This window comes from Vicia villosa, linkage group LG5 (genome assembly GCF_029867415.1).
Source record: "Vicia villosa cultivar HV-30 ecotype Madison, WI linkage group LG5, Vvil1.0, whole genome shotgun sequence".
Lineage (NCBI taxonomy): Eukaryota > Viridiplantae > Streptophyta > Magnoliopsida > Fabales > Fabaceae > Vicia > Vicia villosa.
This window is the reverse complement of record NC_081184.1, coordinates 159,368,060-159,384,405: the sequence shown is the minus strand read 5'-3', so window position 1 is coordinate 159,384,405 and position 16,346 is coordinate 159,368,060. Positions and strand designations below refer to the sequence as shown.

Below are 16,346 nucleotides of genomic sequence, written 5' to 3'. Positions count from 1 at the left end.
GTATTGTTGGTGGGATCATATTTCAAATAAAGTGAGAAACATTAAGAGAAGGATTGTCAATTGGCCAAAGGGGTTTAACATCCCTACGAGTCTTTGCGACAACTTCGCCTAGAGTCGGTCAAATTTCGAGAAATGTCTCAAGAGGGCTCGCCTCTCTTAGAGTCAGGACTTTGGATTTGACCAATGACTCTTTGTACCAAAAATAAAACATCATGGTGAGACTTTGCATGACCTATGAGATAAGTCTCGGTCTGCAAAGAGGCTCCGCTTAAGGGAGGCCCCTTTGCCTTTCCCTATAGCGTCATCCACGATACCCTTAGTAAAACCACCCTGAGTGGGGAGGGTAGAATATCCTTAGAACAAACTTATGAACCTACCTATTAAGGATACCCTTATCACCATCTCACCTCCAAGTTACATTATCATACATGCATGCATTTAAATTTTAAAATATTCTTTTTTTATGTCTTATTCACAGGAGTTCTTCGAAAAAATATATAAAAAAAAAAAGAAAGGTTTTGGTGAGCATCAAAAAAAAATGAATCAAGATAAGAAAGAGATTCAGAAGAATAACGAACTGGTAAACAAAGAAAGGTTCAAGAGGAAACGGACAACTGATGGATTCATGAGCGCAAATTTTGATCTTGATTCTCACAATCAACAAATAAAGGATGCTCAGCTGGAGATTGAAAAACTAAGGGGTTGGTATACTCAAGCATTGAAAGACAAGAGGACAACTGAAATAGATCTAGAAGCACAAATCCAAAAGTTGGTTAGTAATGCTCGAGAGCAAGAAGATAAGATCCAAGACCTCACCACGAGACTTCGTGAAAGCCAAGAATCTGAGATAGGAGAACGGATCTATAGAATGAAAATTGAAGGGCGTTTTACCCGACAAATGAAAAATTATGAAGAAGTGGTTCAAGGATTAGAAGGCTGCCAAAAAGAATTCTATGCACTAGTAGACCAATATGAAACAATAAGAGCTGAAAAAGAATATTGGGAAAGACAATATGAGATCATGGCCCGAGCTGGGGAGGACAATAGAAGCATAATCCCGACCCTTTACCGGGATTACAGGATGTATAAGGACAAGCATGAAAAGCTTGCCTTCTTGGCGAACAACCTAATTGATGATATCCCAAGGAGTTTGAAAGAAGCTGAAGCTACAATGGTCCTTCTTCCAAAAGAAGTCGAAGACTTCCTCAAGCTTTGTAGGGAGATGGTTAACAATTTTAGGGCGGAGATTCGTAAACGCCGTTAGGAGTTTTTAGTTTCCCTTTGTTATTTCGTATTCAGCAATTTGCTTATGTTCTTCGTATTCAGTAATTTGTTTCTGCTTTTCACGTTCAGTATTTGTTTTGGTTGTATTCCCAATTAGAGGATTATAATGTTCTTCTTCCTATAATAAAAAGTACTTTTGTTTCAATATATTATCTTCTTGAGATGCTCACCATTAAAAAATAAGAACCTAAAAAGTATAAAGAATAAAAAAAATTTTGATCAAAGGAAACTCCAAGTGAATAAGACATAAAAAAAAAATTTAAATCTTTGCATTCATTCATCCAAACATTACATTACATTTCATACAAAAAAAACTCATATTTTTCATATCATCTTCAGTTAAACCGTCAAGCAAGTCAAACTGACTTCCCGACTTCCTATTCAAACAAGAGCTTACCGAAAGAAAGTAATGGAACAACTCGAACAAAACCAAGCATCTCTCCGTGAGGAAGTAAACCAACTAAAGGGTAGCGTAGAAGAAATCAAAGGAGGGATGACTCAGATGTTAAGCTTCATGAAAGACTTCATGGAGAAGCAAGAGAAAGTTAAGGAGACTTCAAATAAGGAAACCTGTGAGCAATATGATGATTTACCAGATGATGGCAACCCACTGTTAGGTTATATCCCGGGATTTGGTCCCTCTAAAAATGTACACTCCCAGCAAGGAACTCATGCGCGTTCTTCTAAGAAAGTCATCCAATCCCATGAGGAAGGAGAGACTTCTCAAGAAGGCTTCATCCCCCCTCCACAGAAGGAAGGGACATCCCGCATAGTGCGCATTCCTTCTAACAATCCTCCTAAGGAGGATGACTATCTGGATCTACAATACGGATACCAGGAGGGAGATAATACAACCCGGATACCTCAACCTAAGCAGTCGTCACATAACGTTATGGAAGATTCAAAGGATAATAACCAAATAAAGGCTTTAGAAGAAAGGTTGAAAGCTGTTGAAGGTTATGATACCTTCGAGGTTGGTGCTTTGGAAATGTGTCTAGTACCTGATGTTGTGATCCCTCCCAAATTCAAAGTGCCAGACTTTGAGAAATATAAGGGACTCACATGCCCAAGGAATCATCTACGCATGTACTGTAGAAAAATGGCTGCTTACGCTCATGATCAAAAGCTGATGATTCATACTTTTCAAGACAGTCTGAGTGGAGCGTCCTTAGATTGGTATATGCAGCTAGAGCAGAACTACATCAGAACATGGGATAATCTTGCTCATGCCTTCTTAAAACAGTATAAATACAACTTGGACATGGCTCCTAACCGCATGCAACTACAAAATTTATCTCAGAAGAAGGAAGAATCCTTCAAAGAGTACGCACAGAGATGGAGGGAAATTGCGGCACGAGTACAACCGCCACTTCTCGAGAAGGAGTTGGTAGACATGTTCATGAGTACTCTACAAGGAATATACTATGAGAAAATGGTAGGAAGTGTCTCCTCAGGTTTCTCAGATTTGGTTATGATTGGAGAACGAATCGAAACAGGTCTAAAAAATGGCAAGATACAAGGGGCACCGCCAAGTACCTCTTTCAGCTCGAAGAAACCCGTCCCTAACTTCACAAAGAAGAGGGAAGGAGAAACTAATGCTGTGGCATCACAACTAAGAGCACAACAACCATGGGTGATTCCACAAAATCAACAACAAAACAAATTTCAAAGACTTCCGAGAAGATTTGATTCTCTCCCCATGCCTCATGGGCAGCTGCTACAACATCTCATTAGAGCATCCCTGGTGGAATTAAAACCACTTGCCCCTCCAATTGGAGAACTCCCGCCCAATTATGATGCAAATGTAAGGTGTGAATACCATGCCAACTCTCCAGGACATACTTTGGAGAAGTGTTGGGCTTTCAGACACAAAGTTCAAGATCTAATAGAATCCCAAGATATCACTTTTGAGAAGCCTAATATCAAGACGAACCCCATGCCTCCGCATGGTGGCTCAAATGTTAATGCAATCGAGGTGGCTACTGATCATGAAGGAACAAAACGAGTAAAGGCTCCAATAGACCTACTAAAGGAGTATTTATTCGAACAAGGTTTCCTCTTGGAACATAATGAAGCTTTCGAGGACACGTTGCAAAAATTAGTGGATCAGAAGATGGTCCAATTCAAATATTATACTAAAGAAGAGTACATCGCTACTATCAATGTCAATACCAGGAAACCATTGGTGATTCCTTGCCAAGGTCCTATGTCTACAAAGAAACCACTTGTAATTCCTTACACAGACTCAAACGCAGCTAAAGCACCATTAACGATACCAACACCATCAAAAAGCACGTTGGTAATCGAAGAACCATATCCCACTCCCTATGAGAGTGACAAAACTGTACCATGGAGTTACGACACCACTGTCTACATCAACGGGCAAAAACAAGAGCCTGCAATAATAAATATAGCAGGAACAGGGGGGATAACCCGTAGTGGTCGTGTATACGCTCCAGATTTACAGGAAAAGGATAAGAATCCCACTAAAGACAAAGGAAAGGCAATAGCTGAAGCCAGTCAAGAGCCTGAATCTTCCAATAAAGCCCTCCTTGACAAAGAAAAGGAGGAGTTCCTGAAAATGATCAAAAGGAGTGATTATAGAGTGGTGGATCAACTCCACCAAACCCAATCTAAAATATCCATACTCCAGTTACTGTTAAGTTCTGAAGCACATCGAGACTCCTTGATGAAAATACTAAATGCTGCTCATGTTGCGAAGGAGATCACAGTGGATCAGTTTGACGGAGTCGTGGCTAACCTAACATCAGGGGCACGCCTAGGCTTTGATGACAGTGAGCTACCTCCACAAGGTAGAGCTCATAATAAAGCTTTACACATCTCAATCAGGTGTGGGAGCACAAGTCTATCCAGAGTACTCACTGATACTGGTTCCTCTCTAAATGTGCTACCAAAGACCAGTTTAATGAAGTTGACACTAGAGGGTATCATCATAAGACCAAGTTCTATGGTGGTAAAAGCTTTTGATGGTTCTCAAAGCACCGTATTTGGAGAAGTGGATCTTCCTATAAAGATCGGACCACACACTTTCTACATCACCTTCCAAGTGATGGACATAGAACCAGCATATACTTGCCTATTAGGGCGACCATGGATCCACTCAGCAGGAGCTGTCACGTCAACCTTGCATCAAAAATTGAAATTCCTTACTGAGGGGAAACTAGTTGTGATCGAAGGAGAGGAAGACATCTTTGTCAGTCATCTGGAATCTTATCGATATATTGGTGTTGAAGAGGACTGTGTAGAAACACCATTCCAAGTACTAGAGGCTGCTGCGGTATCCACCCTCCCGGTGGAAAAGATTAAAAAATCAGGTACCCCTATAACATCATGGAGGGACCTACAAACAATGGTAGGAAATCAAGCACCTGAAGGCTGGGGAAAACTTATAGATATACCTGAGAAGAAAGATCGTTTGGGTTTGGGCTATAAGTTATCAGATACTACCAAGAAGAATGAAGAGCGCTTTCCCCCTATTCCAAGTATTTTCATCAGCAAGGGGATAGAGCATGGTGGATCAGTGTCAGTTATATCGGACAAAGGCAACATCAAAGGGGCATCCAACCTCATTCGTGAGTGCCTTCCAGATGAAGAGCTCAAGAATTGGACTATTGTGGAGATTCCAGAGATATTTTTCTTTCCAAAGTAATTTTTCTTTGTTTTGTTTTAAAAAGAACCTATGTCCCGCCCGAGGCATAGGGGTTGCTTGTAAGGGCCCCCATTTGTTTTCAAATAGTATTTCCCATTAATAAAAGTTGTTTTTGCTTTCATTCAAGATCTATTTCTTTCTTCATTATTTCATTAAAATGGCAATACTTTCTATTCATATACATTTTCCAATTCATATTCTAAAAAGAACCAAAACATAATAAAAAATGCAGATCCACACCTATACTCATTGATAATGATACTGCTACGATCCGATACAACTTTGATGCACCAATTAACCAAGCTGAAGAGGAAGATGAGGAAGACTATGAACTCACTAAAGAGTTGACAAGGTTAATCGAACAGGAATCAAAAGACACGCTTCCATCCCACGAGGCAATTGAAATCATCAATCTTGGCAATGAAGCAGAACCAAAAGAGATTAAAATAGGGGCAACCTTGGAAGAAAGTGTGAAACAAAGACTAATCAAGCTTCTGCATGAGCACAAAGATATATTCGCATGGTCTTATCGAGATATGCCAGGGTTGGATACTGACATTGTTGTGCATAAATTACCTTTGAAAGAAGGATGTTCTCCGGTTAGACAAAAGCTCCGAAGAACTCGTCCAGACATGGCCGATAAAATTCGAGAAGAAGTTCTCAAGCAATTCGACGCAGGTTTCTTAGCCGTAGCAGACTATCCACCTTGGATTGCTAATATCGTTCCAGTACCCAAGAAAGGTGGAAAAGTACGAATGTGTGTAGATTATAGGGATCTAAATAAAGCAAGTCCTAAAGATGATTTCCCGTTACCTCACATAGACGTATTAGTGGACAATACAGCACAGGCTTCAGTTTTCTCATTCATGGATGGTTTCTCAGGTTATAATCAGATCAAGATGGCTCCCGAGGACATGGAAAAAACGACTTTCATGACACCTTGGGGCACGTTCTGTTACAAAGTAATGCCTTTCGGTCTGAGGAACGCAGGAGCAACATATCAACGAGCAATGGTTACCTTATTTCATGATATGATACACAAAGAGATTGAGGTATACGTGGACGATATGATTGCCAAATCCCATACGGAGGAGGATCATATAGTTCACTTACAAAAATTATTCGAGCGTCTACAAAAATACAAATTAAGGTTGAATCCGAACAAGTGTACATTTGGTGTCAGATCAGGCAAACTGTTGGGTTTCATTGTGAGTCAGCGTGGCATCGAAGTGGATCCTGACAAAGTAAAAGCCATACAAGAAATGCCAGCTCCGAAAACAGAGAAGGAGGTTCGTGGTTTCTTAGGACGGTTGAACTACATCTCAAGGTTCATATCGCACCTAACTGCCACTTGCGAACCTATATTCAAATTACTCAGAAAGAATCAAGAAATACAGTGGAATGAAGACTGCCAAACAGCCTTCGAAACAATAAAACAATATCTACAAGAGCCTCCGATTCTGATGCCACCCGTTCATGGAAGACCACTCATCATGTACTTAACAGTGCTTGAAAGATCTATGGGGTGCGTATTGGGGCAACAAGATGAAACGGGGAGAAAAGAGCATGCTATTTACTACTTAAGCAAGAAATTCACCGACTGTGAGTCTCGATACTCATACCTTGAAAAAACTTGTTGTGCTCTGGCTTGGGCCACTAAACGGCTACGACAATACATGTTAACACACACTACGTGGTTAATAGCAAGAATGGATCCTCTCAAGTATGTGTTTGAGAAACCCGCCCTCACAGGGAGAATCGCTCGATGGCAAATGTTATTATCCGAATACGACATTCAATATGTGACACAAAAAGCTATCAAAGGTAGTGTATTGGCTGATCATTTGGCCCATCAACCATTGACAGAGTATCAATCGATGAAGTTTGATTTTCCAGACGAAGACATTATGGTTATAAAGGACTGCGAGGCACCAGGACCTAATGAAGGACCTGAACTAGGGGCACGATGGACACTCATGTTCGACGGCGCATCAAATGCCTTGGGACATGGTGTTGGGGCTGTATTGACATCTCCAGAAAACTTCCACAGACCTTATACTGCGAGGTTGTGTTTCGATTGTACTAACAACGTTGCCGAGTACGAAGCTTGCATCTTGGGTTTAGAAGCTGCTGTCGATCTCAGAATCAAATTCTTAGATGTATATGGAGATTCAGCACTAGTTATATATCAAGTCAAAGGCGAATGGGACACCAAGCATCCCAAATTAATTCCATATCGAGACCATGTTTTGGAGCTAGCTATGCAGTTTACAAGTATCACCTTCTTTCACATTCCTCGAGAAGAGAACCAAATGGCAGACGCTTTGGCTACGTTATCATCTATGTTCAAAACTACATGGCCTAATCATGAGCCACATATTACAATCAGACATTTTGAAGAACCTGCGCACTGTCTCGCAATTGAAGAGGGGCCTGACAACAAACCTTGGTTTTATGACATCAGAAGATATCTGGAGAAACAAGAATACCCTGAAAATGCATCAATCATAGACAAGCGAACTTTGAGAAAGCTAGCATCAAAGTTCTTCTTAAATGGGGATATTTTATACAAAAGAAATTACGACTTGGTGCTACTCAGGTGCGTGGACAAACAAGAAGCCGATGCACTCATGAAAGAAATACACGAAGGGACTTTTGGAACTCATGCAAGTGGACATACCATGGCTAGAAAAATATTGAGGGCTGGTTACTATTGGTTAACAATGGAAACAGACTGTTACCATTATACGAAAACATGTCACAAGTGCCAGATCTACGCCGACAAAATGCACGTACCACCTACTCCTTTGAATGTTATGAGTTCTCCATGGCCATTCTCGATGTGGGGAATAGATATGATAGGAATGATCGAACCTAAGGCCTCAAATGGGCATCGATTCATTTTGGTTGCCATTGACTACTTCACCAAGTGGGTCGAAGCTGCTTCCTATGCGAATGTGACGAGACAAGTGGTTACTCGATTTATCAAACATAATATCATATGCCGGTATGGGGTTCCTAGCAGAATTATCACAGACAATGGATCCAATCTGAATAACAAAATGATGAAGGAGCTATGTGACGAATTTAAGATCGAACATCATAATTCATCACCATACCGACCCAAGATGAATGGTGCCGTCGAAGCTGCAAATAAAAATATCAAAAAGATTGTTCAGAAAATGGTGAAGACGTACAAAGATTGGCATGAGATGCTTCCGTTCGCATTACATGGCTATCGTACTACAATGCGCACATCAACTGGTGCAACTCCTTATTCTCTTGTCTACGGTATGGAGGCTGTGCTTCCTATTGAAGTAGAAATTCCATCACTACGAGTCCTCGCAGAAGTAGAGCTTGAAGAAGCAGAATGGGTTCAAACACGACTCGATCAACTCAATCTTATCGAAGAGAAGCGCTTGACAGCCTTGTGTCACGGACAATTATATCAGAAACGGATGAAAAAGGCGTTCGATAAGAAGGTCCGCCCTAGAACCTTCCAAGAAGGAGATTTGGTTCTCAAGAAGATTCTACTACCTCGACTAGATTCACGTGGGAAATGGACGCCTAACTATGAAGGTCCATATGTTGTAAAAACGGCTCTCTCAGGAGGAGCTCTTATCCTCACTACCATGGATGGAGAAGAACTGTCGCACCCACTGAACTCGGATGCAGTTAAAAAATACTATGTATAAAAGAAAGCCCGCGAAGTCGAAAACCCGAAAAGGCGACTTAAGCAAAAAGGGGCGTCCCGGTGGACCGAAAACCCTAAAGGGCGGTCCAGGCAAAAATTAGGGGCATAAATAAAAAAAAAAAGAGCTCATCCCGGTGGATTGAAAACCCGAAAGGGCGATCCAGGCAAAAATTAGGGATTCATTCAAATAAATAATAAAGAACAAAAAGACTGCGATACGAGGACTCGTTACGACTATAACTACGAAAGAGATGGATTAGATCAGAATCACCGTTCTTAGAAGCAAGGTCATTGGAGTTATCGAAAGACATTGGAGAAATAGCAGTATCAATTATCGTCTTCAATTGCCATTTTTATTTATTTTTATCTTCTTTGTAATCACCTCTTTTAGGAATTACTCCTTGTACTTCAAGCCTATTCAAAGGCATTTTCATCTAATAAAATAAGCTTGCTTTCAAATCTTTACCAATGCTTTTTTTCTTTATTCAACCTGATTGTAGAATACGACGGTTATTTTCTGGTGAACACTATTTGTGAAATAATTTTGGGGACATGACAAAAAAAAAACATTTAATAAAATATTGAAAAAAACACATTGGTTAGAAATATGTCAAAGGAAATCTACGACTGCGTCCAAGGTGCACTATCAAAATTATTTGGTCCACCACAAAGTTATCAATTTCAAATTATCTTGAAGAATGTCACAATGAAGCGAATGACGAATGTGGGGAAGTCAGTAACAAAAACAAAACTGATGGTTTAAAAGGAGGTCATCAAAATCAAGATACATAAACATTTGGTGCATGTGCATATCAATAACAATCATCATTGGGGAACATGTATACAATATTACATTTGGGTATCAAAACTAGTTATATCATAAATTTGGGGAACATTTGGTGCAAACTCTTAGTGAGAACAATTTGGGGAACATTTGGTGCAAACATTTGGTGAGAAAGTTTACCAGTTAGCATAGGCATGATTATCTACAGTCATTTTACTATCTAATTGTGGTTAAACGCAAATACTTGGTGAGAACAATTTGGGGAACATTTGGTGCAAATTCTTGGTGAGAACAATTTGGGGAACATTTGGTGCAAACTCTTGGTAAGAATATTTTGGGGAACATTTGGTGCAAACATTTGGTGAGAACGTTTATCAGTTAGCATAGATATGATTATTTACAATCATTATACTAATCTTGGGTAAACGCAAACTTTATCTATCCTCTAGGTCGTGATAGATAAAGAATAGATTGGCGACTACTTGCTCTCTAGGTCGTGGCAAGTCAATTCTCCATCTTTCTCAAGCTCTACTAGGATCAAAATCTTAAAAGAGTTGGGACCCGTTATTTCTTATTCTCTAGGTTGTGATAAGATATAAAGGAGTTCAAAATAGTTCGCTGAGCAGCAGTGGGTTATCTGATCTATGTTACTTATCCTCTAGGTTGTGGTAAGTGCATAGTGACTACGATATAGTTCGTTGTGTCAGTCCATAAACGACGACGAACTATCCAAATATGTCTTATTCGTTCTCTAGGTCGTGACGAATACGCAAAATCTACCACACAAATCTGCTATGTTAGTCCTGAGGCTTTAGTAGATCATCCTTTCTAACTTCTGGTCAAATTTTTGGGGTCTTCCGGTATTTAATAATTCTTCAATCCGAACGCGCGAGAACTCTGTATTCTCGCGCCCTTCGATCGAACAATATTAAATAGGGGCAGCTGTCATACCCCAAATTTGCCCGCCATATTTCTAACAGTCGAATTTTCTTAAACTTGAGTCTCATAATTTTCAGTTTATTTTTACTAATATTTTGACATTAATTTATTTGGCATATTCCAAAATATACAGTGTATTTTAAATTACTTGTAACAAATATTCACTTGCCCTTCATATAATTTCAAATGTCTTTATATTTCAAATAAATCAAACAGTGCAATTGGTAAGAGGTAAGACTCCCAAGCATAGGGTCACAAGTTCGATCCCTTTGAATGACTATTTAAATTTTCGTTACTTTTAAAATCTTAAATTTATTTTACTATTATAATTATTTTTGTTCCAAAAAAAAGGATAGTTAGGAATTAGTATAGTTACTGTAGCTATTTTCTTTAAAAAGGAATGAGTCAATTAAAAATAATTGCTATTATTTTGGTTCTACGGTTTCTAGGTGTAATTTTTATTTTTATTTTTATTTTTATTTTTTTTTTATTTTTTATTTTTTATTTTTTAAATAGTAAAATTCAAGTTTAATTTCATTGGCTCTTGTTAACCGTTAATAGTTGTATATATTAATATTTAATTTTTATTACATTATTCTTATTAGTATAAATTTTAGAAAAAAAACAAAATTAGACTTTAATTTTAGTCATCCTTTTAAAATAAAATAAAAAAAAAAAAACTTTATATATGAATCACAATTACTTTTTTTTTTTTTTCCTATTAATAAAAAAATAAAATCTAAAATAATAATAAAATAAAAAATGGTCAAAGATCACGTTTCAAGGCATTTAAGAAAAATTTGAAGATGGTTTAATATTATTGCTGTAAGTCTTAATTCTAGCCATTATTATAGGAAATAGAATAGTTATTATCATTGAATTTATTTGGTTATTCAAGATGTGAATTCATTAAAATTTATCGTTACTATTATTGTCATAAGTTTTAAAAAGAAAATAAAAGGATATATTTACCATGGTCATTATATTATTTTATTATTATTAATTAATATTATTATATAATTAATATATTAACTATTACTTTTAAGATTTAGTATAATTTATTACTTTTTAGAATTTTAATCTTCTTTTAATATTTGGTAGACTTTTGTAACTTTTTTATTATTAGGATTATTATTTATTAGAATGTCATTTAAAAATAAAATAAAAAAAAAACTTTTAGAATTACGGTTACTATTTTTTTTTTTTTTTTTTTTTTTTTTTTTTTTTTTCAATTAGTAAAGAAATTTTTTTTTCCAAAAAAAAAGAGAATATTAATTCAAAACGAAAAGAAGGAAACCTCTACGGTTACTACCTTTTTGCAATCAGTAAGAAACTTTCAATTTACTACTGTTATTAGAATAACATTAATTAAGTTTTATTATCATTAAGTTTTATTAGTAGCTTTTTCTATTATATTAAAGTATTAACTTAATTAGAATATTTAAATTACAAACCCTAATTTGTTCAGATCTTAGTCCAAATTGAATCGAAGGTAAAGATTAATAAGGAAATTATTGACTTTTATCATGTGAATAAGAATACGAAATTCGTCCAAATGCAATACATAATTAAAACACAAATTCTACAAAAACAACCTAAAATCTGAATCAATAAACCTTAAAATCAAATCGGATCCGAAATTAATTCACAATCAAATTTCAATCAAAATCAATAACGCCAAATCAAATCTTCCATTAATCTGAATCAAACTAATCAATGTACTTCCTAATCTAACTAATTCTAAAACCCTATAAATTCATCCTAAAACTAGTTGAATGGGACCAAAAAATTAACCGAAAAAATCAGACAAAAAAATTGAAAGCGAAAAGAAGGAGTAGAAGGGGATTGTTGCTGCAGATCCTCATTACGAACCCTTAGCCGAAACTTCAAAGCAATCGGCCGCCACCACTCAATCTGGGTTTCACGTTTGAAACCCCAGACCGCCGTCGATCCGCACCGTCCTCTTGCTACGCCGCCGCCTTCAAGTCTTGCACTTGTGAAAGAGAAGAAAGGGAGGTCAAAGAAGGAAGGTTCAGAAATCATAAGAACTCGCTCGAAGATTCAATAGGAGGTAATTCGAAAAAACACTTAGCTGTAGGTGATTATGCTTGATTTTTGATTGTTGTGTGATTGGGGATTTAGAGTTTGATGGTTTGGATTCACGTGGGATAATTTCTGGTTTTTTTTTTCTTTTGTTTGGTTGTTATGGATGTTGTTGGTGATTAGAGAAAGATGAGAGAGAATCGTGAGGAAGAGAAAGAATCGTTAGGGATATATGAAAAGGAAAATAAAATAAATGAATTAAAAATGATCCCCATGTATGTGCTCTCCTTTACCATACACCCGCGGTCCATATTAAATCATAGCCGTACGATCTCAACGTGCGTGCCAAATTACGTGAGCACCACGGTAACGCCTACGTCCCCCCACACCTGATCCGAACGGATCAAGGTGTGTTGATAATGGGCCCAGCCCAATGCTTTTTGCGCCCCTGTTTTACTCTTTTTTACAAAAGATGTATAAAATACACCCCTCCCTGGCTTATTGGGTTCAGATATACATCTGGACCTAATTATCTTTTCTAATACACCTCTAGTTTTAGTTTAACACCTCTGGTTCATTTTAATCAATTAAATTATTAATCTTATGTCATTATAAATTTCTAATCTATTTTTTTAATACATAACATATAATTATTTAATATATTTTATAAAAAATCACTAAGTTGGATATAGTTATTTTAAGATAAATCTCTTATTTTATTAACTTTCAAATATTTTCTAAATACATATTTTACTAAATTTTAATTTAATTATTATAGATACATCCAATTAAAAAACTCAAAACATCTAAAACTTTTTACTAATACTAAACCAATGTTAATTTCATAAAAAAAAAGGATTGTACAATTGTTTTTTTACTAAACTTCGAACTACGCCCACAATTACCTTATTTTCTAAACCGGACGAAATTCAAAGGAGAATTCAAAAGTAATTATTCAATCCTATAAAAAATAATCAACCAAAAACCCGAACTACGAATTGGGACTCTGATTCTCCATAAGGAGATACGTAGGCATTCAATCGAAAATTGAAGCGAGTCCCCTAATAAATAAATAAATCCCGTTTCTTTTTATAAATATGAAAATAATGCTTTAGAAACCTTAGAAAAAACCTAGATCAAAAGGGGGTCCCCTTGAGTACAAGGGAAATAAAGGGTGCCTAACACCTTCCCTTTATTTAATTAACTCGCGAACTTAGAATCTCTGAAAATATAGGGTTATCCATTTAATTCCCTTCCCTTAAGATAAAAATAATGGTGGCGACTCTCTAAAATTTTAAGCCGGTTGCTACAACACGGTGAGCCAAGGTTTATTGTATTGCAAAAATATACTTTTCATACCTGAAATAGATGAACTGCGACAACAGATTCTGCATGAATACCACCAGACACCAACGGCAGGCCACTCAGGCGTGAAGGCTACGTTGGCCAGATTGAGGGCACCATTTTGTTGGCCAGGGGTATACCTCGATGTAAAACAAATGGTTAAGCAATGCTCAACATGTCAACATAACAAATATGATACTCAAAAAAAGAAGGGTTTGCTTCAACCATTACCCATTCCAAAACAAGTATGGGAAGAAATCACTATGGACTTTATCACGAACTTACCTAGTTCTTTTGGTCACACGATGATTTGGGTAATTTGTGATCGTCTGACGAAATACGTCCATTTTCTACCATTACCAACACACTTCTCTGCAAAAGATCTGGCAAACCGCTTCACAGTGGAATTTTTTCGCCTCCATGGCAGCCCAAAGACTATAGTTTCTGATCGCGATCCCCTGTTCTTAAGCAAATTTTGGAAGGAGTTCTTCAAGAACCATGGCACTACCCTGCAATACAGTACTTCATATCATCCAGAGACCGACGGACAAACGGAAGTAGTAAATCGCTCATTAGAAACGTACCTACGTTGTTTTGTGGGTGATCACCCTCGCACCTGGCATAAATTTCTTCATTTGGCAGAATACTGGTTTAATACTTCCGTCTATTCAGCGATTAACATGACTCCGTTTAAGGCTCTTTACGGTCGCGATCCGCCTAGCATCATGGACTATGTTCAGAGCTCCGTTTCGGACACAACACTTGACGCCGCTCTAGAACAACAACAACAGATTTTAGCGCAGTTAAAAGGCCATTTGCGGAAGAGCAGAGCGACTATGGAGTAACAGGCAAATGCTAAAAGACAAGATGTTACCTTTGTGGAAGGAGACTTAGTCCTGCTGAAGCTTCAACCGTATCGACAAAACAAAGTGCATCGCCGCGAATCTCAAAAGCTTTCTCAACGATACTTTGGGCCGTTTCGCATCATCAAACGCACCGGGACAGTCACGTACTTACTAGATCTTCCCTCCTCTTCACGGATTCACCCCATCGTTCACGTGTCCCTGCTGAAAGCTTATCATGGCACTCAAACGTCAACGGTTTTTCAGCCGCTTCCCTTGTCGGATCTCGTCGTGAGTAACACAACATCACACAACGCAGTTTAGACAGATAGTAAAGTGCTTACCTCAAATCGTTCACACCAGGTGTAGGTCACAGGGGTAAAGGAGAAGATATGTGGTGGTCACCATGAGCGGTTACAGGATCTGGGAGCAAGAAAGAATCGGAAAACAAAGGGGAAGGGAGTATCTCAAAGTGTTGGTGAGAGAACCTCACCGAGGGAAATGAATGAGGAATACTCGTGTGAGAAGTCTTTTATGGATTCTACACTTAAGTCTCCCAACGGTACTTTACTTGGGAAAGTACCGCACGCTTCTCCAAAGCCAGCTAATTGCACTGCCCAAGGTGATAAGGCTATTCCTCTCAACCAATCAGAAGCCAGGCAGCGGATTCTCTCTTATCCTCCTACAGTCACGTTATCCCCAAATCACGTGGGTATGTTCCCACCACACAAAATGCGTGACAGCTATCTTTTTTTCCCAAATAATGCCATTGGATCTTCTCAAAGTGACAGCCCAGTAAGCTTTCGTGGCCCAACGCCTTCCTTACCATTGAACCTTGAGGACAAGGTTCTTAGTGGGCCTGGGAGTAATGTTAGGAAGAATGCTGCCAGAATTAAAAAAAGGCCCATTTGGCTTAAAGACTTCGTATGAGCCAAGAGGGGTGTCTTTAGTCAAAGTTTAATTATTAAGTATTTTTCTTTGTTTATGGGTTATTTAGGCCTTTGGCCCATTTAGAGAACAAACCCTACTATATAAGCTTTGTATGTTGCCTCTTTTTGAGTTAACAAGAAAAGTTGTTTTATCTTATTGTCTTTTAATGCAATTTAGATCTAGGGTTTCTGAACATTAAACCTATCAATGTGTCATGGGGGCTCACCCTTAAGGAAGACATGTACAATAACGTTATCCATCCACAAACTACATGAACAGAGTCATACAACAACCCCCTAGGAAATAGGGAGTTAAAAGTTTCCCAATCAAGGAGCTACCTCTTGGGGTTTCCTAAACATTAGGCCAAAGAGCCTCTATAAATACCTCAACCCTATGGATTGGGTGGAAAAATCATTATACACTTAATATACACGCATAATATATAGCTTCTCACCCCACGTGAACTTGCTCTCTCCATTGCTAAAAACCACCACTAAACAAGGTCTCTCACCACTGAGAGTAAGTTCTAACCACCAAAAATTATGAAAACCTCTAGTTTAGGAATACAACACACTCTTGTACTTTTTTTAAAAAAACCGTCTTTTCTTCCTCATATGTACAAAATAATTGAAAACAATCTAAAAAAACAAAAATTAACCATAGTCCTTTAATAAAAACTATAACAAATAAAATTAAATAAATAAGTATTAGAATACTTGGAATGATGATAATTTGGAGGAGGAGTTGAAATGATTTATTGACATTAAATGAACAATAAATGAGCACACAAATATTAGTAGTGTATATATATATTCC

General features: G+C 37.6%; 1 protein-coding gene across 1 annotated transcript; it reads left to right on the top strand.

Annotated features, from left to right (window-relative positions):
• The first annotated feature begins 1,693 nt into the window (after positions 1-1,693).
• Positions 1,694-8,649, top strand: LOC131605853 (uncharacterized). The gene is made up of 3 exons (XM_058878157.1): positions 1,694-4,950; positions 5,187-5,827; positions 5,999-8,649. The coding sequence occupies exons 1-3, from the start codon at positions 1,694-1,696 to the stop codon at positions 8,647-8,649; spliced, it is 6,549 nt and encodes a 2,182-aa protein (XP_058734140.1).
• Positions 8,650-16,346: the final 7,697 nt, after the last annotated feature.